General features: G+C 33.9%; 2 protein-coding genes across 3 annotated transcripts; both read right to left on the reverse strand.

The window, feature by feature from the left end:
- Window positions 1-4,098: 4,098 nt before the first annotated feature.
- On the reverse strand, window positions 4,099-7,409 carry LOC132181387 (protein PIN-LIKES 2-like). Of its 2 annotated transcripts, XR_009440241.1 has the most exons (3): window positions 5,671-7,409; window positions 5,529-5,593; window positions 4,099-4,245 (listed from the first exon to the last, which is right to left on the reverse strand). XR_009440241.1 is itself a non-coding variant. In XM_059594582.1 (2 exons), exon 1 carries the CDS (start codon window positions 7,030-7,032, stop codon window positions 5,674-5,676), a length of 1,359 nt encoding a protein of 452 aa, XP_059450565.1. In that variant the 5' UTR covers window positions 7,033-7,409; the 3' UTR covers window positions 5,355-5,593; window positions 5,671-5,673. The 2 variants fall into 2 exon arrangements, 1 of the variants encoding a protein (XP_059450565.1); XM_059594582.1 differs by lacking the exon at window positions 4,099-4,245 and having other exon boundaries at window positions 5,355-5,593.
- A 10,024-nt stretch (window positions 7,410-17,433) lies between these two features.
- Window positions 17,434-17,874, reverse strand: LOC132182110 (uncharacterized). Its single transcript, XM_059595310.1, has one exon. The coding sequence runs from the start codon at window positions 17,872-17,874 to the stop codon at window positions 17,434-17,436; it is 441 nt and encodes a 146-aa protein (XP_059451293.1).
- Window positions 17,875-20,477: the final 2,603 nt, after the last annotated feature.

Here is a 20,477-nt window from a genome sequence, read left to right on the forward strand (position 1 = left end):
GCCAGTAGATATTGCCTTTGAGATTTCACTCTCATCCCTATTTTGGTTAATTAAGCTAAAATATTAAAATGTGTGTAAAAGATTATGTATCTAGCTTATTAATTTTGTTGAAAATTATTGGAAGAGGATGTTGCCATTTTTATGTTGAAGTTCTTGAAACTTTTCTACAATGATCTGATTTGGTGGTCATAAAAGGCCTAGTACAGCAGGTAAAAGATTATGTTGAAGTTCTTGAAACTTTTCTACAATGATATATATGATTTGGTGGTCATAAAAGGGATCGATGCATCTATTCCACCTGCAGACCTGCTGTACTAGTCAACAAGTGATTGTTTAATTTAGAAGAGTTGATAATAATAGATGAGTAATGATAGCACATTCTCATTTATTACATTTATAAGTGATTTTTAAATGTATGGTTGAATTAAAATTAAATAAAGATAGCTAAAGTCTACTTAACCTCTTCAAACTACCATTTTAATGACAATTTACCCATAAATTACAAAAAACAATGACAATGTACCCCGAATTTTAACAAAATGATGAAATTACCCTTACTAAAATAAAAATAAAAATACTAAAAATTAGTTTTTTTTTTTCAAAATTTTAAGGGTATTTTTGTCTTATTAAAATTTTTATAAGAGTAATTTCGATCGTCATTTTGTTAGTATTAGAGGGTATATTGTCATTGTTTTAGTAGTTTGAGGGATAAATTGTCGTAATTGTTAATTTGGGAGGTAAATTGTCAATGAAGTGATAGTTTGAAGGGGTTAAGTAGACTTTATCAAATAAAGATTCATTATAAATTCTATTGTGCTTTTGAAAGTCATCTATGAGTATATGCTAGTAATCGATCACTATTGAATTTTGATTTCATGCCAAATGACTTTCTCTATTTTCTTTTTTTAAGACGTTTCGCATTCTCTTGCCTTTTTTAAAGGGCATTTTTAGGGGCCTTTTACAAAATAGGAGGTTTAAGGCAATTGCCAGTTGCCTAAGTTGTCTATACTACTAAGCCGACCCTGCAGGAGGTGAAACTCGAGCAAAATGCACACCCCATGAATCTAGATGCTGAATGTAACTTCTCTTTTTATAATTGAAAGATAACGGGTGGTTTATGATACGGCAAAAGAAAGACAATATATATTGTCTTGTTTGAGAGACATTGTCTCAATTAAAAATTTTAAAAAATATATTATTAATTAGCTAGATTATATATAGTTTGAAGAAGATCGTTGACTTTTCCCAAATAATATTTATTATGACAATTGGAAGGGTTAAAAGTGTCGAAACCATCCTCTTCCAAATGTAGTAACAAAAGAAATAAACAAAATAGACCATTAAAAATTGATGAATTGAAGAAACCTTTTTGAAAGTACCCACATATTGAGATTTCCTAGAATTTTCTTTAAATTTGAGATTTTTAAATGCATAAATATCAACCGTTCATCTCATTTAAGCGTTTAAAATAAATCATGTTTCAGCATTTAATGATGAAGTTACCTTCAAAAAATTTAATAAGTTATATTTTCTCATTAAATGCTGAAATATAACTTATTTTAAATTCTTAGATAAAATAAACAGCTAAAATTTATAAATTTAAAAATATAAAATTTTAAAAAAAATTTAAGAGATCTCAATCCGAATACCCACGTACTACCCAAAGATCAAGATAATAGATGTCCAACATAGAAAGTCAAAGTAGCCATAATAATAAATGATGCTTTATGAGACGACATGGGCTAGGGCATGAATGCGTTATGGCATGCATGAAACCATGCATCCACATCATGCATGGTCAATTCAAATTATCAATAACCGATAAGATGGCCTTTCAACCGCATTCATGCATCATGCATCTCTTTCTCATTATGGAGAAAGGCTGAGTGAATGGTATCTCTCGTGGACTCGTCAACAGTATGAACTATTTTCATCTAGAATAGTTGATAATAGCAAATAACGAAAGCTTCATTGTAAATTATATTTGGTTGAAAATGCTATCATGTTTGATTGGGCCCTGAAGGCTTGAAAAACCGATGGATCGGATCAACCGAATCTATAGAATGCTGATAAGCGCGTGAGAAAGACGCATAAAGAAGACCTGCTAGCAAGTGACGTGTGTGTGAGTGGAAGAATCGTCAGAAAGTTGGGATGATCACTATATATATTATACAGAATTAGATGAAATTGATCAAGGATTTTGCTTGGACAAGCTTTGGTTGACAGACCAGAACACACTTCTAAATGGGTTAGTGTTTGGTGCATCATGTCATATCACTTTGTTTCAAAGCAAACAATATTATAGTTTGTGTCGGCATCAATGGTGTTCACACAAATGGCATGGGGCAGCTTATTTAATGATCATGTCAAAGCATATCCCACAAAATATTGTCTCAAGTTATGGCAGGACGACTTTTCTCGAAAGGGATATGTTGAACTTCATCATATGGATGATGAGGATATTTGTTAATTATTAGCTACTAAGAGCATTCCCAATGGAGGAGCCATATTTTTATGTAAAATAGTTCTTTAAAACTCACTTTTATCTAGTTTAGCTAAGCTATTTTTAAGTGTCTCCACATCCGATTATTATATTTCTAAAAAAAAGGTGAGAAAAGATTTGGGAAAAAGATAAAGCAGGAGAGAGAAACACTAAAAAATAAAATAGCTCCCTTAAAAAGTGTTGCTACATTTAACTTTTTTTTTTAGCTCTTCTAATCAAATATCTATTTTACATATATTTTTGGCTCATCTAATGTGGGAGGTTTTTTGAACATTTGAAGAGCTATTCTAGATAAAAGTAACATTTAGCTCTTCCATTGGGAATGCTCTAATAATGGACTTCATGCATGCAGTGGTGAGACATGCATGGATGTAATGCAAGCACACTTGACAAGCATGCATGAAGGAGACTGGTCTTGGTTTTGGAGACCAGCCAGATCTGAGGCCTTAGTTAAAATATATTCTAGGCTTCTTGAAATAAAGTTAGGCCTTCATGATAAGCCTATATGGACTGCTTCAAGGAAGGGCTGCCATATTAGCTTAAAAACTTGGCAGATTTTTAGAGAAAAGAAAGTGGAGACTGCTTGGTGGAAACTAGTGTGGTTTCCTCTAGCCATTCTTAAGCAAGCTTTTATCTTATGGCTTGCTATGCAGGATACGCTTCTTACATGGGATCGTTTGCTTAAATGGGAATATAAAGGTGATGTCAAGTGCCTTTTCTATCATAATCAAGCTGAAAGTAGAGAGCATTTATTCTTTGAATGCAGTTTTAGCTATCGAATTTGGAAGTTTTTCATGCTTCGATGCAATGTGGATAACCCTTATGTAATATGGGATGAGGTTGTGTAGTTAGGAATCAGTAACTGGGGGAATAAAGCTCTCAAAGGTATCCTATGCCGCCTGGTGTTGGGTTCTATAATCTATAATCTTTGGTGCACAAGGAATGAGATCAAGCACTCTGGTCAGCCTAATACTAAAGAGACGCTTCTTAAAAAAAAAATTCTTTGGAAAGTGAGGGCTAGAATAGGAAGGGAAAATTTTCTAAGACTAGAGAGAATCTTGTCTTAATATCTTTATGGAATTTGCCTGAAGATTTGTTGATGCAACCTATTTATTACAGGCTGGTGTTGTGTGGTCTGTTTGTTGTCTCTATGATGCTCTATGTGAGAGTCGTCTTTGGTTTTGGGGGGTTTGATTTGTGGTATTGTTTTTGGTGGTTAATGCTAAATATTGTACCACAAATATTTCACAGGCGGACGTGACAGTGCCTATTAGCCCTTTTGTTTTTTTTTAATGACGACTGATTAACATTACCACATGAGTCTGGTGGGATGTCGAAAGTGGAATAAGAGGTATAGTATTTTGCTTTGTGTAATGTTATATACCACACCATTATCCTACTGTGTTGACCTGAAATTGCTAACCCACCATTATATCAGTACTTGTTAAAAAAAAAAAAAAAGTGATTTATTGCCAATGCCATGTCAACATAGTGAGATAGTAATGTAGTATATCGCATTACTCTTACTCAATTTAAAAACTCACACCAATCAAAACCAAAAGAAGGAAGGGAATTAAATACTATATATAATTGTCTAAAAGTAGCCTAAATCTACTTTGCAAGAATTACATACATTAAATCTACTTTACAAAACTCACCTTCTTCGAGCTTTGAGGGTAAACAGCGCAAGGCCTCTCGAGCATGACTGTGAACACGCTAGGATCGGTGATCAAGTACGTCATCTGTGCCAAGTGGGGTGACTTTTGATTGGGCTTAAGTGGAAAAAATTGGATAGAATGTTGGCCAAAACACAATTCTTTAATTGTCAAAGCTAAATGCTTAAAATTCTTGTCTGTTACATTACCAAAACTTAGAGGGATATAAGACAATTTTCTTAATATTTATTGTAATGTTGCATCTGACTAAATCCTATGATCCATATCGGTAATAGTTATTTAACTCTACACTTGAAAAACATCCTACGATCCAAAGTACATCATCACTAGATTATATAACCTTAGCCATCCAAAAATTAAGAGTAATTTTTCATTAGTTGATGTGACTGTTTTAAGTAGCTTTTTATGTAAATCACTTTTGTTTTTTTTTTAAAAAAAAACAACTTAAAATATGTTATATCAACCAATATAAAATAGGTACGATAAATGAGTGTGAAAAATAGTATTATTAAAAAGTTCAAAAAATAATAATTATGATTTGATCACTCCTATGCTAACATGCTTAAAGACAAGTACCAGGTAGCTCTTAAAGCCCAAAAACTGTAGTAGTCCATACACTTTGTCGGGCGACCCTGGAGGGAGCCCACATATATCAATATGGCTCTCTAATTTGATGGGCCCAAGCCCAAAGTAGGAAATCAAGACATGGCCGAAATGGTTTTAGAACATTATTGAATTTCCTAGGCTATCCATCAAACATCTACTCCAAGAATACCTTTTTGAACTTCCTTGATCAATCATTCATTTTTCAGATAGGGTATAACTGTGTAAGGAATGATTATGTGGAATCTTATAACCACCATTCCGACCCTAACCAGAGCAAGATTTCATTTTTTTTTTCCCCCATTTCTACATTTTTTCAGCAGGAATAAAAAGGATTGCACACCAATTGTTTGTAAAAATGTTTCTGTGGTGCTTTGAGCAGAGAGATTGTCTTCCATTTATACTATGATAATGATTACAAACGGAAGATGACATTTACAGTAAGATGATCTGAAGGTAAGTTTACAAGCTATTCCTTATCTGTTTTGTTTTGAATTGGTTTGATCTTTGTCAAAATTAGCCTTATCCCATGATTTTTGATTTTTCTGGTTCAACAGTATCATCTGATCCAATAAACAAAAGGGAGCCCAATCTTTGATAAATATTCTCAACTAAATCTTTCAATGCGTCAGTGAGTAGTGTATTTAATTCTAACTTGCTGAGAAGTTCAATAAATAAATTCGACTTCCAAAACAACTGAATCTGAACTGATTGCATATTGTAAGAGATGCAGAGCAAAAACTTACTGTTGATTGATCCCCCCCCTGATTGCAGAGCAAGAGCAAGTCTCCTATGCATCATCCTGTGCACCCTGAAGTAAAATTTCGAAGATTTATTAGATCTTAAGACATGTATCTGCAGAAGATATATAGACAGCGCAGAACAGACCTTTTAGATAAAAGAAAGGATCACGTTGAAGTACACAATTATATACACTGTAAGGGAGAACAGAGCAAACACATGCTGCCAGAAGAGGAGTGCCGATGCCTCATTCACTGCATAACCCCTCAAGCTTGCGATTGCCCCCAACAAGATGGCGCTTGGTGTTGTGTATTGCAACAAAAGCACGAACCGGTACATTTGATCCCCAGAGACCAAAAAATTAAACTTATCGGCCGTTATGACGACACCAATTCCAAGCAAAGGAAGTATTAAGAGCCTTGCTACAATGATGCCAATGGTGGTTCGAATTCCTAAACTAGATTCATTGGGACCCTCAGCAAGCATTCCTCCAAGAACAAGCATAGTTGAAGGCACCATTGCATCGGCCATAAAATCTAAACTGTCCGTGATAAAAGAAACTACAGAGTCATCATCAAAAACAAAAGATTTAATCGCAGGAACAAGTCCTATAATAATAGCTAATGCCGAAGCAGTTATTGGTGGCTGAAGAATGTGGCGATATGGAGTTTTCCCAGCAACAATTCTGATTTTTCTAACCATCCTAGGCTCTGCCAAACACGTTCGACCTTCCTGCACTGAATCAAGATCCGGAAAAGTAGTTCTTGAGATGCTGGAGATGCTATGGAAAAGCCTTGCAATAAAGGGTGTCTTGCAATTCTCTGTTTCCTTCTCCTCGAGCCCTGGCCATTCAGCTTCAACAAGAAGCGGCACGCTGAGATTATCAGTGGGTGTTTCCTCAATCTCGATCTCAGTGGGTATTTCCTCAATCTCAGCTCCTTCTTCAACAATCTCAGAATTCTCCAATGGCGGCTCCATCATATGGTAAACGAGAGTGCAGCCAAGAATAACAGCAACCCATTGGGAAAAGGATACATACGCCACACCAGTCGATGAACAATCGTCACCAAATGGGTTATCAGAGCTGTCGCAAACTGCTGAAACAATTGCAAGGGCGAGATTGCCCGTGTTTCCAAATGCTGTCATGATAATGGTGAGGCGAAAGTATTCGGGCGGCGGGCGGCAGATTACTGCCACCAACAGACCCAATACGCAGCCAATAGCAGTGCTTAGAACCACGTTTACGGGAATGAACCACCAATGAATGAAATTGGTGAGACTAATGCATGAACCAAGGTCAATGAAGATCAAGCAGGGCAAGAACAGAGCAAAAACAAGCCTGCTGAGGATCTTGAATGTCTCTTTCGGGACAACTTGGAATTTCCGGTGGGCAAGAATTAGACCCATGACAGCCATAGAGAGTAGTTTCAACTGAGGCAGTATTGCATTTAGAACATTTTCAGCTTCAGATTTCATGGTTCCATGGAATGAAGCGTGGGAGAACTCCATTCCTTATGCTTGATCCGAATCCCGGGAGACTCCTTCAAGGTTTCTCACACCTCTAAATTCGAAAAACCATGAAATCTGATGGGGTTGACAAATGCAAGAGCATGGATCGAAATCCTGCTATGCGGTTTCAAAGAGTAGACTTGGGAGTTGGGAAAGAGAAAGTGCAGATTTTTCACACTTGGGAAATCTAGAAAAGTTTGGAAGCGCAAGTGATCCATGCGAAAGTTTGGTAACTTTCTGGTGTTGATTGCATGATGTGTGCTGGAAGTAAATTATACAAATATCTTCATTTTTTAATTATTTCTGAGTATATTATTCAACTATCATTGAGCTCCAATCAAAATCTGTCTTAAAACATTACTCTTAGCTGATGAGTTGTTGTGGTGTTCCTTGTCATCATAAAGAGATTTTGTTGACATGGGTGACTTGACCATCAAATCTGTTGTGGTCCAATCAATTACTTCTTCTAACCCACTTTCACTCTCGTTTTGGTTTGATTTAATTTCAAGTTTTACATGAGAAAGAAAAACAAAATTAAATCTGAACCAAATTCTTTCAACAAATCCAAGTGCAAATGTGTGAAAGTTTAATATTGGCGGCATTTGGGTGTTGAAGGATTTCTTTCCTTTAAACAAAAGTATAGATAATGTTGATAGGAATTTGAATCTCCTATAATTTCCTGTTCAAAGGGTAGCGATAGGAAAAATTGTAGAGCAAATTACTCCGATGGGGTCTCCTTTTTAGGCAAGAGAGCCCCTACTACAACCCCTTTAAAAGCTCCCAATCCAAGTCAAGGACAGGAGAAATTTCAAGATCATCAATTGCAAAGGTATCGAATCCTTAAATTGAGCCCATATATTTATGCTGAAATTAATTAATATAGATTCACCTTCTTTATATTTGATGGAAAAATTAAAATTAAAACACCCAAACTTGACCCGAATTGAACCCCGATTGTGATCCATAACATGTTTGAATTGTTAACAATATGAACCAACCAAAGTCTAGAGAGAGAGGCTCTGCCTTTTCTCTAGAACTCTCTTCCTCCAGGCAACACTAAAGAAGTAATCATAGAGGAAGATATAGATCTAGATCTATATCTTCCTTTTTCCCCCTTCCCTGGTAGTCGCCCTTGGTGTCTTCTTTGTGATTTTCTCTAGTCTCTGTTTCTGTCAGGTTTGCTTTAGATCTAGATATAGATCTAGTTTCTTCAACCTTAGACCTAATCGTCTTCATCAGCCAAGTCGTGTCTTCTTGAGGATGTCTACGATGTCGTGCTCCTCCGTTGTTGCTTGTAGGGATTTTTTGTCTTCAGGGCGAGGAGGAGTAGATCTGTGTGAGGTTATCTCTCACAGCTGAATTTTTAGTTTTTTTAGTTTTTTTGTTGTTTTGATTTTTTTTTTTTTTTTTGAATTTGAATTTGGGCTAATTATGTCTTAAATCTGGTATGCAGATTGTTCCTTAACTATAACTGTACATGAGTTAGCGAAACCTTGAAGTCATATATATGTACTTGATTATAATATTTGTATGATTGTATTTATGACTTTGTAACTTCATAAATTTTTTTAGCAATGATTTTTCAAAACTTTATATTCTATTTTTTAAGAATTTTATGCTCTTAATATTTCATTAATGAAATTTAGATATTTATGTTGTTAAAAAATAAAAAAATAAAACAAAACAAAAAACAATATGGACCAACCAAAACGGTTGACATATTTGTCTGCTGTACTTGGTCAGAAATATGTAGTATTGATTTGGCTTAGATCTCAATAATTAGCTGCCAAATTGACTGGCAACCGAATGATCAACCCTAGGGCCCACCAAGTTATACATTTGTGATTTGTGCACCTAATCTTCTAAACCTAACTGTCCTCGTTGGACCCGCCCCGCGTGTCGAATGTCTTTTGACTCTTTTGTTGGTAGAAAATAATGAAGGGCGGTGCTCATGATGAATCTTATTAGGATTAATCACCATCGTCCGTTCAGATTAATCAAGTAGTGGTAACTCATTTATAACGTTACACCACTTAATAATTTCTCATTAGATCAATATTTTACTCAAATTACCATTAAATATACTCACATTCAAATGCCAATCATCTGTTCTAAATATCAAGATAATCAAATATTACAACTGTCTCATCAAGTCAATATACAGAGCCTATTTTTTATGAAAAGATTCTCTCCATTTCAAATATTACAACAAATTATATCGAGAGCTCACACCAACACATTTTTGTCTTCACATGTTTCGCACGTTCTTCTCAGGCACTGGTGCACGTGCATGCACACAACGAAATATATTCCATGACTAATTAGGATGTGGAATTCTAAAAGCATTAGCCTAATTGCAAAATGAACATTTTTTTGAGGAAATATTAGCGAATTGTTAAATCATCACTTATTCAGTTATCTTAAAAGTTTAAACTGATAAGAATAAGTAAATTTAATCACTTAACTATTATTTTAACACTTCCCTTAACGTGTGAGCTCAAACTCCCTTTAATCATGCCTAAGCTGACCGACAACAAAGTCATTCAAAATTGAGATGCGAAGCTTTCTTGGTTTCCCTCTTTTACACTGCGCTCTCAAAATCAAAGGTAAAGAGTCAATGTGCGGGTGCGGCGCCATGTTTCGCACAAATTAAGGACGAATACCCCTCTTTTAGAAGAGGAAAAAAGGGCAGCTATAAAACCCAACATCCAAATCTTGGATGGAAGAAAAATCCAAGTCGTGTAAGAGTAAAGCAAAGCAATCCGATGAGTGTTCCGTCAGCAATGAGAAATCAACACCAATTTTTTGACAAGGCTTTTTTATGCCTATTGTGGTCTAGACTCTAGACTGTTATTATTTGAGAGTTGACATAAACTAATTAGCTGACTAATTGTGGCTCAAGCACTATAAAAACAAAAACAAACAAACAAAAAAAAGAAGAAGGTCCAATTAGTGACGTATATAAAAACATCACTAACTTGTGACATTTTATTGTTCAAACGATGTTATTCATAAAATAGTGATGTTTGAATCGTATACTATTCACACATCACTATTGGGCGACTTTTGAACAGTGTTACGATTCACTCGTCATTATTAGGGGATGTTTGAACAATATTACTATTCATGTATTACTATTAGGCAACATTTGAACAATGTTATTATTCGCGCATTACTATTAGGCGACATTTGAACAGTAATAATATTACTATTCACACGTCAAAAGGTGTCGTTTGAATATTGTGTTACTATTCAAATGATTCTAAGTAATTTTTGAAAATATTAGCGCTTAAAATTTGCATTTACAACAACCACACCGGTGGCGGAGCCAGAACTTTTGTTCATAGGAGGCAAAATATAACTAATGGAAAAAAAAAAAAAAAATTATCAATTTTAATTATATATTTCAATAGTAAGTGATTGAGTTCAATCTAATTAGGGGGTAGTATGAGAAATTTCAAAATTTATTTACGGGATGGAATGTCTTGCAGTTAAAACTCATTGTACATTAATGAATTACCTCTTTCCATCTGAATCAATAAATTAAATCTATTAATGGCTTCAAGACCATCAAAATATCATCTTATGAGTTAGAGTTTCTAGATGCACAATGATCATCCATTTTTAATCCAATATGCATGCTGAAATGAATATTTTTTTTTAAAAAAAGAGTTGTTTCCGGATAACGTCTAAAAAATCAATTTTGCTTAATTTACTTTGATGGAGATAGAGATTATCCAAAAAATTTAATTATATAATGCAAAGGCTATTTCTGCAAATATGTTTTAAACACTTTAAAGTTTAAACTCTGTATATCCAACAATTAACTAGGGAGTAACTTTAATTAATTATGATGCCACATTTATCCATCTTCGAAAGATTAAAAAAAAAAAAAAAAAACTATGAGTGATTCAATTTAATTTAATTTTTTTTTAATGCCAAATTTTGAATTATGATATGTATGGTAGTGTTTTATTTATTTTTGACATGTCAGCACAAGAGGGAAGATGGAGATTCGAACTAATAAACTCCACTTTATTAAACGTGATTCTAGCCGATTGAATTACCTCTTGGAGACTATATGGTAGTGTTGTTGTGGAAGATTTGGCTTTCATTTTTTTATTTTTTATTTTGTAAAGTTTGGCTTCCATTTCCTAAATAAAGACTAGCCACAAATAAGTCTTGTGGCTTGTGCATTGTAATTAATTGTGATATCTTGTGAATTGTAAGCAATGTCTCGTCACTTAAAAAATATCTTGATGACTTTAAACATCTCAAACACACTCTTACTTCTTCGTTCTTTTTATGTTTTTTTTTTGGGCCATTCCATCTTTTCTGTGCTTGAAGTCGAAGAATGAAGTTTCTCTTTATTTGTTCTAGATCGATTTTTTTTCTTCTTCTTTTCTGAGCTAGTTCTTGAAAGACTTGAAGGCTGATCTTCCTTCTTTGTTCAATTGTTCATCTAAGTTATAATTTACTAAGGGCTCTAAAGAGTGAAAATTGAAACAGTAGCAACGAATTTACTGGTTTAACGTCAATAGCTCCTAGAAGGAGTTCTACTAAGGGTGCCCCCTGAATTAGTGGTAGAGAGTTTTGAGGGTGGGCAAGTTCAGGGCAAACAAAAAAATTTCACTGGTAAAAGAAGGCTTTTTTTGGGGGGGAGGGGCATGTGCCCCTTCTCGACCCTGCTGGCTCCGCCAATGCCACACATACTCAAAAACTTCAAATTTTCTCTATCTTTTGCCCACACACACAAAAATATATACCATGACTAATTAGGATGTGGAATTCCTAATTGTGGCTTAAGGACCATATCTATTAGACTAATTTTGATGTGGAATTCTAAAAGCATTAGCCTAATTGCAAAGTGAACATCTTTTTAAGGAAACATTAGCGAATTGTTAAATCACCACTTATCCTACATTATTTTAACACTCTCCCTAACATGTGAGCTCTCCTAATGTGTGAGCTCAAACTCTCTTTTAATATGTGAGGCCTAATACGTGAAATGTTTAATTTAAATATGAGTAAATTGATTGAGTCAAGGTTCGAACTTAAAACATTAGGCTCTATACCATGTTAAATCATTATTTATCTTAAAAGCTTAAGCTGGTAAAAAGAAGTAAATTTAATCACTTAACTATTACTTTAATAGATAATCAGCTACTTTAGGAACTCAAAAGGCATTTTTCAATGCTTCTACAGCTTTGCTAAACGAAAGAGGATTGAAGTCAAATAATACCCATCATAATTAGTGAAAAACGCTTAACCGACTCCAAATACTAGTTTATCACAAGTTATGCGGAATTAATACTATGAAGCAATAAAGAGGCAGACACATGGATTTTAGTGACGAAGAAGAAATATTTTAGAAAACGATTTAAAAGTAATACTTCTTCGAGGCAGCCACACCCATGAAATTATTATCAAAAGATTATCCAGATATTACAGACACTAGGAACTCTTACAACCCTTTGCAGGACATTGGCTCTGTAAGATCGACAAGCTTACAACTCGTCTCCTTACTCACAATCTTCTTCAATGTGATTCTCCTTTACCGAATCCTGCCGATAAACTTCTCAACCGTAAATTCTATCAAATGAATAAATCAAACTCTAAAAAGAGATCCAAATTAACGTTCACCACATATGATCTCTCTTAGCACAACCTCTCACGAACTCTAGGATAGAAATTCGTACCTCTCTCTCTCTCTCTCTTTATAGAGATGTATTTATACTAGAAGCCCAACAATCCCTAGACCTAGGACACCGTTTGAAATCATTTAAAACTGTTACAGGTATGTGGCATCCGGACGGGAACATTTGCCATTCGGACAAGGATCAAATAACACGGCCAAAGGGGCAAATCTCGGGAACACATCGCAAACTTTCGTTCTTGGCGCGGCGCGTCCAAACAAGTTGCAGACAAAATTGCAGATGAGGCTCTCTGGAATTCTTGTTTATTGTTTTCGTCTAAATGGGGTGTAGACAAGATTGCATACGAAGCTTTCGGAAAAAATAGAATTCTTTGAGCGTCCGAACGGCATTTGCATGGATAAAAAGTCTTGACACTTTTAGTTACAATTTTGCTTACTGAATTACGCCAACAAGAACTTACAATTAGCATAGAGCAATAAACATGGTCAAATTCTATGGGCTGGTTTGGGTTGTTAATGTTTCTTAAGACCTTTTTTTTTTTTTTTTTAAATGAAAATACATGGTAAGTGAAAGTTTCTCAACTTCCCAGATGAACATCGATCATCACCCAATGTTGATTTTCCTCCTCCTTCCTCTTCTCTTTCATCTTCTTCATCTTCATCCTCATCGCAGGTGGATAGAAGTACGTGTGCTGAGAATGAGAAAGAAGTAATTGAGTTTGAGTATTTGGCCGACAAGTTATTGGAGTAACTTCTTGACTTCGAAAACAAAACATGGAAGAACTGCGAGACCTTCAAATCCAAATTTGGTTAGTGAAGGTGGGTTGTGGGGCCTCTGAATTCTTCCAATCTTCACATCTTTCAAGAACATGTGGATCATATTAGCTGCTTTTAAGGCCAGTTTGCTAAACATTTTTGTTTCAGTACTATTCATTTTATTTTTTCATTTTTTTAATATTTTTTTATTTTTTTACATCACATCAATAACTTTTTATTATTATGCAAATAAAAAAATTACTAGAAAATAAATTTTTTTTCATACCAAACATTCTTACTTTTTCAATTTTTTTTTTTAAAAAAATATTATTATTATTATTTTTTTTAACATTAATCAATTTTTACTACGGTACTTGACCAAAACCCCAAGTCATAGACTCTGGTTTTCCTCTTTTTATTTGTTTATTTATTTTCATTTATTTATTTATTTATTTTTTTGAGTTTTGTCTTTAGATATGAGTTTTGTCTTTAGTAAAGGTGTCTCGAATCTTGTACCAATCGAAAAGTGGCTAGTAAAGTCGGGTTGTGGGGCCTCTGGCAAAGGTATTGAAATCTTCACCAAACTTGGTTAAAAAATGGAGCTGTGGGGCCTCTCAATTCTTCCATCTTCAAATCCTACCCGTTCATGTGGCCTGTGGGTTACATCAGCTGCCTTTCTTGTCACAGTCTTTTGTTTTCTTCTTCACTGTGGAGTTTTTTGTCTTTATAAACGTATTGGCTTTGACTTGTTCAGACGATTATAAAAAACTTATAACTTGTGTTAAGAAAGGGTGCCTGTCATATTTATGTTTCTCATTTACTTTTGAGTACGGTTTATTTATTTATTCTTTTGGAGCTAGTACTATAAATAAATGTGAAGATTGTATTGTGTGTTTTTAATAGCGTTTTGTGATTTAATTTGTTTGTTAATGTATTTGTCTTTAAATTTTTTTTTAATATAAATCATGATTGATGTCATTTAAATTCAGGGTAATCTTGCCTCTCTCTTTCTTTCTTCTTTGCATTTTCTTCGACATTTCTCTCCTTTCTATGGAGTGATGAACGACCCATGTTAGCGATCTTCAAAAGTACTTGTGCAATAGACATCTTAATTTTTGTTGTGTGTTTGGTCAGGATTGCAGAGGGAAAGCGTTGTTTTGTTTTGTGTTCTTATTTTGCTGTAATCAAATTGGAGATTGTTTAAGATTAGGCATTTGGGTATGGGCTACATGGGTTTTGGACAAAATTATATATATGTGGTCTGGATTTGAAATTTATCAAATAATTGACTATCTTTCATCTGGGTAACTTTGTTGCACAACTCCTTCACTTCATTGGAATTGTCTTCTTGTTTTGGTCGGGTATGGCAGGTTTTATTGTGAAATTCTTTTACTAATATTCGGTTTTGTTTTCTTTTGAGCCGTACAGGAGATTTTTCTCTTCTAAATTTCTAATTCAATTATATTAAATCATTTAAGAGAAAATCTTAGGGAGAGAAACAGAGAAATGTCAAAGAAAACAAAGAGAAGAAAGAAAGAGAAAGAAAGAGAAAGAAAGAGAGGGAAGTGCAAAAATTGAGAGAAAAGAGAGAGAGTAACTAGAGATTAAATCTTGGCCCTTCATGTTCTAACAACATACATGCTGATTACTGTAGTTTTTACTACAACATGTAAGCCGAATTCTTTACCGTGGACATGATTGAAAGAAAATTAAGTGAATCTTAGGCATGCGGTAAATTCCAATAAATTGATCTAACCATTTACTTTTGCATATCTCCAACTGAAAAAAGAAAAAAAAGAAAAGAAAAGAAAAAAAGAAATGGATGTTTTTGTCTTTGTTTATAGCAATTTATGGAATTTATTGTACCTTTTTAACGGGACCGGATCCCCTCAAATTCTTAGAAAATTTGAATTTCTCAAATTTTTAAATATGGCCATCCATTATATCTAAGAATTAAATTTAAAAATTATGTTTTTCTAATTTACATGAGGGGGTACTTCCTAAAGGAAAGTTAATTAATTAAATTATGCCTTCTGTTTAGTTGTATAACTTGTATAAAATAAGGATAAACTACATCTAGTTCCTCAAATATATATATATTTGTCATTTTTGAACATGGATGGGAATATTAAAACCCAATGGTAGATGGGGGGAAACATCGTAAAAATTTAAAATATGATGATAGTTAGAGCACTCCTTGCAGCCTCACTAAAACTATTTTTTGGTTATTTTAATTTGGTGAGGCAATTTAACAAAAAATGATTTAAATCTTCACTTTTCAAATTCACCATTTTAACTAAAATAAAATGGCGAGTGAACAGTACTCACTAAAGATAGTGAGTACTATTCACTCACCAAATGAATAAAAATAATATAAATTTTCTCTCTCATTCCCTATTCTTTGAATTTTTTTTTTTTTTTTAAAAAAAATAAAGAAGTATTTGAAAAAGAATATTTAAATAGAATAGTGAAAGTTAATAGTTAAAATAATGAGGCGACATGGGGTGTTTTAAAAAAGTGGGTAATTAAAATAGAAAAAAAAAATGTACTTTTAATTATTTTGGTGAGTAAAATTTTATGAGACGGTTAAAAATGCTCTTAGAAGATAATAAATATAGTTATAAGTTACCCCGTCAGATAGAGTAAACCCAACATGCATGCCAACATGTCCTTAATTAAGTAAAAAAAGAAAGGGAAAAGGTGCAACCCACCAATGGCGAATCCAAGAAATTTCCAGACACAGGTGAGTTACATTTTTACCACAGGATAATTTATTTATACTCAAGGAGGAAATTAAAGCTTAAATTTTAAGGAGTTTGTTCAAGAAATTGCTAATTATTCCAATTATTTTAAGCCGGTTTGAACACTGTATACTATGAAGATTCATTCAGACAAAATGGCACACCTATCAATATTTTTATGTATAACTTGGACCAGGATATTACCGTAGGCATGAATCACGTGTAGCCATGCATGCATGGTTGAGGAAAACAGATCAGGAGATGAGATCATTGAAAGAATCACAAATCCAAGATACATATCAAGGAAGTCAATGTGAATCATCTTCAAACAGTACTTCGATATTATGGAGAATATATAATCAAAGAAAATTTGAATTGTTATATATATATATATATATATATATATATGTGTGTGTGTGTGTGTGTGTGTGTGTTTCCATATTCATAATAATTCCGTGGCATTCAATTTCAGTTGTCTTCATGTTTTCATCATCTTATATATGATTTCTTACATGTTTTGAATGAATAAACAATCCTAATTAAGACTGAAATACAAAACACCCAAAAATCGAAACAAAACAAAACAAAATTACAACACAATTTCAACCTCGTTTTCCCCTAAAACTGATCACCCCATTAAGAACAAAGAGCCCTATTCAAATTATAATCTTTAAACCCATTCTTGGAAGCGATTCTAGCCTTGAAGCCTTCACATCGATCCCCATGATATGATCTTCAATATACATACATGATACATACATACATATATATATTTTCTTCTGAACTAACTTGCCCTCCAAAAATTCTGTGATTCCTTTTTTCTCTTAGATTTTTCACTGGATCCCCAGCCTAGAATTAATACTTTAATTCCCAATCATTTTCAAATAAACCTATCTCACATACACTTCGTCGATCTTTACTTCCCAACTGTTCCTTATTAATGGGTTGGCCGGTTTATTAAAAAGCAAAATTATAAATAAATATTCACTTTCACCTCATACGATTTTGGTATTCCTTATGATCACTTGCAAAAGACTCTAATATCGCCATGCGTGAAAGCAATATTTACAAAGTGATGGCAAAAACTCATATCATAATAAGGATTTAACTCAAAAAGAAATTCTCAAAATATCAGGAACAACAACAAACTACAAACAAACCAATATATATATATACTTTTTTTTTTCTTCTTTTTTATGAATAATAATAATATATAGTCACTAGCTAGGTAAAAACCACAAGACTAGGTTAATTAGAGGAGAACCCAGAAAGGATTCTCTTAGCAATCTCTATTGCATGAGACAAGGCAACCCCAGAAGATATGAGCACACTCAATATAACAAGTGCGATCAACCCAAAAGCCAAACTTGGCCTAGTGCTCATCAAAAAATTTTGCAACAACCCTAATGCTTCACAAACATCCTCGTTGTAACGAAAAAAGTATTGTTTCTCCCACCCCATCCAATTCGAAGGTAAGTCATGATTCATCTCAACGATCTTCATCTCCCTAATCCGGCACCGGAGCACAATCATGTTCTCATCCACCAGCCTGCCCCAGTAATCTCGTCCGTCTGCACCTCCTCTTGCTGCCACCGTTAAGTTAACGCTCCTGCGCTGCCTTTGCCGTGGCGATGTCAAAGAAAATAGGCGGCAGGGATGCGTAGGGAGTGATCGGTTGGTTGCTTCCATTGATGAAGATACAATAATACTAAGCGATCGAGGATACAGAGGGATCAAGCAAAGCTTAGAAGTGAACAAAATTATATGAAGAGGGGGGTAGTTTTATAGGGAAAAAAGAAGAGTGACGCGCTTTACGACGCGTACTACTGTTTAACAATTTGAGACGCCAGTCAAGATTTTCTACTAGTTTTATTTATTCATTTATATTTTTGTGCCTTTCTTACTAGCTTTTGTTTTTTTTTGCTGTGAGCTCACTTTATGTAAAAGGAGTAGGGCTGCAATTTTAACACGGTTTGTAAATTTTATACGAACTTATTATGAAATTCACCGATCGATTAGAATTGAGGGATTGATTCGTTTAATTTAATGAGTTGGATTAAAGTTGATCTATATAGTCTTAGAACTTGTTTGAGTGTGTGTTTGATGGGCCTAAAAATGTATTTAAAAAAAAAGTACCCGTTTGGTACAAAAATTTAAAAAAAAATGTTTTTAAAGGTCCAAAAAACTTAAAAAATGGCCAAACAATTTTTTTTTTTTTACTGAAAAGCTCTATTTTTCAAATACAATTCAAAACAGGATCTTAGTGTTTGTTTGGGTTTATAATTTTAAAAGCGCAATCATAAACAATCAATTTTCAAGGATTTTATTTAAAATCACAAACAAAATCGCAATCACAAATGCAACGTCCTTATACTTTGTAACAAGTTTGTTGCTGATTCAGTGTTTAGGAATATTTTTTTTGTAATAATTGATGAAATATTTACGAGAGAATGGAAGGTTTGGAAGAGAATCTGGTTAAATGTATATTTAATGAATTGGGTTATAAGGTTAACATTTATAGTCTTATATTCAGGTATTGACTTAATCTGAACTAACACGAGACATTAAGACTATCAATTTTTAACACGACCCATAAACCTAATATGAATTAGCGAATTAGGGTTAATATGTCTAATCTATTTAATTAAATAAATCATATTAGCATTAACCTACATAATCTTATATTCCTACATCGACGACATGACCGAAATCTAACTCTCAAATATTAACCCTTAATAGAGATGATGAATGCAATAATCACATAGATTTCATAATATTGGCCGAATGAAGTGCATATAAACTGTTTACTCGATCAATTATTTTAGAAGTTTTGTCGAAGATGGAGTAGAATCCACACTTGAAAGTTCAAACAAATCAAAGTGGGCCATTAGCACTTGAAATGGAAATTCCTTTTGTTTTTCTTTTTTTTTTCAGGAATAAAGGTATTTATTTACTTTACTATTCGCCGCAGTTTTACTTTTTCTCTAGGAAACCAGGGCCGCCTGCCAATATCAATCTCGGACGCCTGACGTGACGAAGCTGACACATGCCACCGACCTACGTGGCGCCAGGAAGTTGGTTGCTTGGGCGCCTTTTCCTTTTCTCATTTATCTATTTTCTTTTTAGTTTTTACTTTCAGCCTCAGGGGTACTTGAATCGAAAATTGTCTGAGGGCTATTCTTTTTTTTGAAAAAAACAATATCGTTAGTTCTTCTGGAATTTGGGGGCGCACGTGTCGGTCTACAAAGCAAGTAGAATTCCTCTCAAACCATGAAAATTTCATTACTACACAAGGACTTACATATTTCCCATCATTTTTCCACTACGTGTCATCTCTCTACTCTTCCTCAAGTTCTTTTATTTTCTCACTTTCTATTTTTTTTTTTTTTGCTATTCAATACCCAAAAAGGGGAAGCGGAAATTACAAAAACACGAAAGACAAAGGGGACAATGCCATCCTAAGAACAATTGAGAGTGAGTTTGATAAATGACATGGCCCATAAAAGGAATTGATACTGTCAAAAAATACGATTTCGTACCAGTCGAATACGATATCAACACGAATCCCTGTTAAAAAAACAACACGATCATCAATAGTTAGTTGAGGGTAATAAAACCACCATTAGTAGTCGGTTCTGGGGGCATAGCATAACCCAAAAAAAGAGAAAAAAGCCAGCACAAGATAATCTCCAGTACAATAATAAACCAAAAACAACTAGGGAATTAAATAGCGAGCCACCAAAAACACAAGGAATAAAAAAATACAGGAAAAATAAAGACAAAAACAAAGAAACCCACACAACAGTACCACCATCGGAGAAGTGGCGGAGGAAGGCTGCATAAGGATTCTGGCCACAGTGCATGGATCCGGTCAACAAAATAATGGTAATTAAGAATCATATCTTTTTGACTATTAGGAGTAATATTGTATCCTCATGGGCATGGGAATTCCACAATATACACCATTAACTAATTATTATCTCCAAATTAATCAAATATACCATTTGGGTAATTGACTTGTAATTGTTGCATCAGAATGAACGAGTCAATGGTTTGATGAATAAGACAAAAATTTGCAGACAAGATGAAATTTGTTGCTGAAACCATGAAAAGCTTTTAGGCATGCCAATTTGTTTCCTTCGTTCATTTATTACTGCGGCCAAATGCAATGCAAGGTAATTGTAGCTTTGACGTGACAACATTTACCCCCTTTTACTGCCCTTTCGGTTTCTTTTTTAATTAATTTTTAATGTCATTCGTGCCGACAAAATCACTTCTCTATACATTTTGCG

The sequence above is a fragment of the Corylus avellana genome, chromosome ca5, assembly GCF_901000735.1.
Source record: "Corylus avellana chromosome ca5, CavTom2PMs-1.0".
Lineage (NCBI taxonomy): Eukaryota > Viridiplantae > Streptophyta > Magnoliopsida > Fagales > Betulaceae > Corylus > Corylus avellana.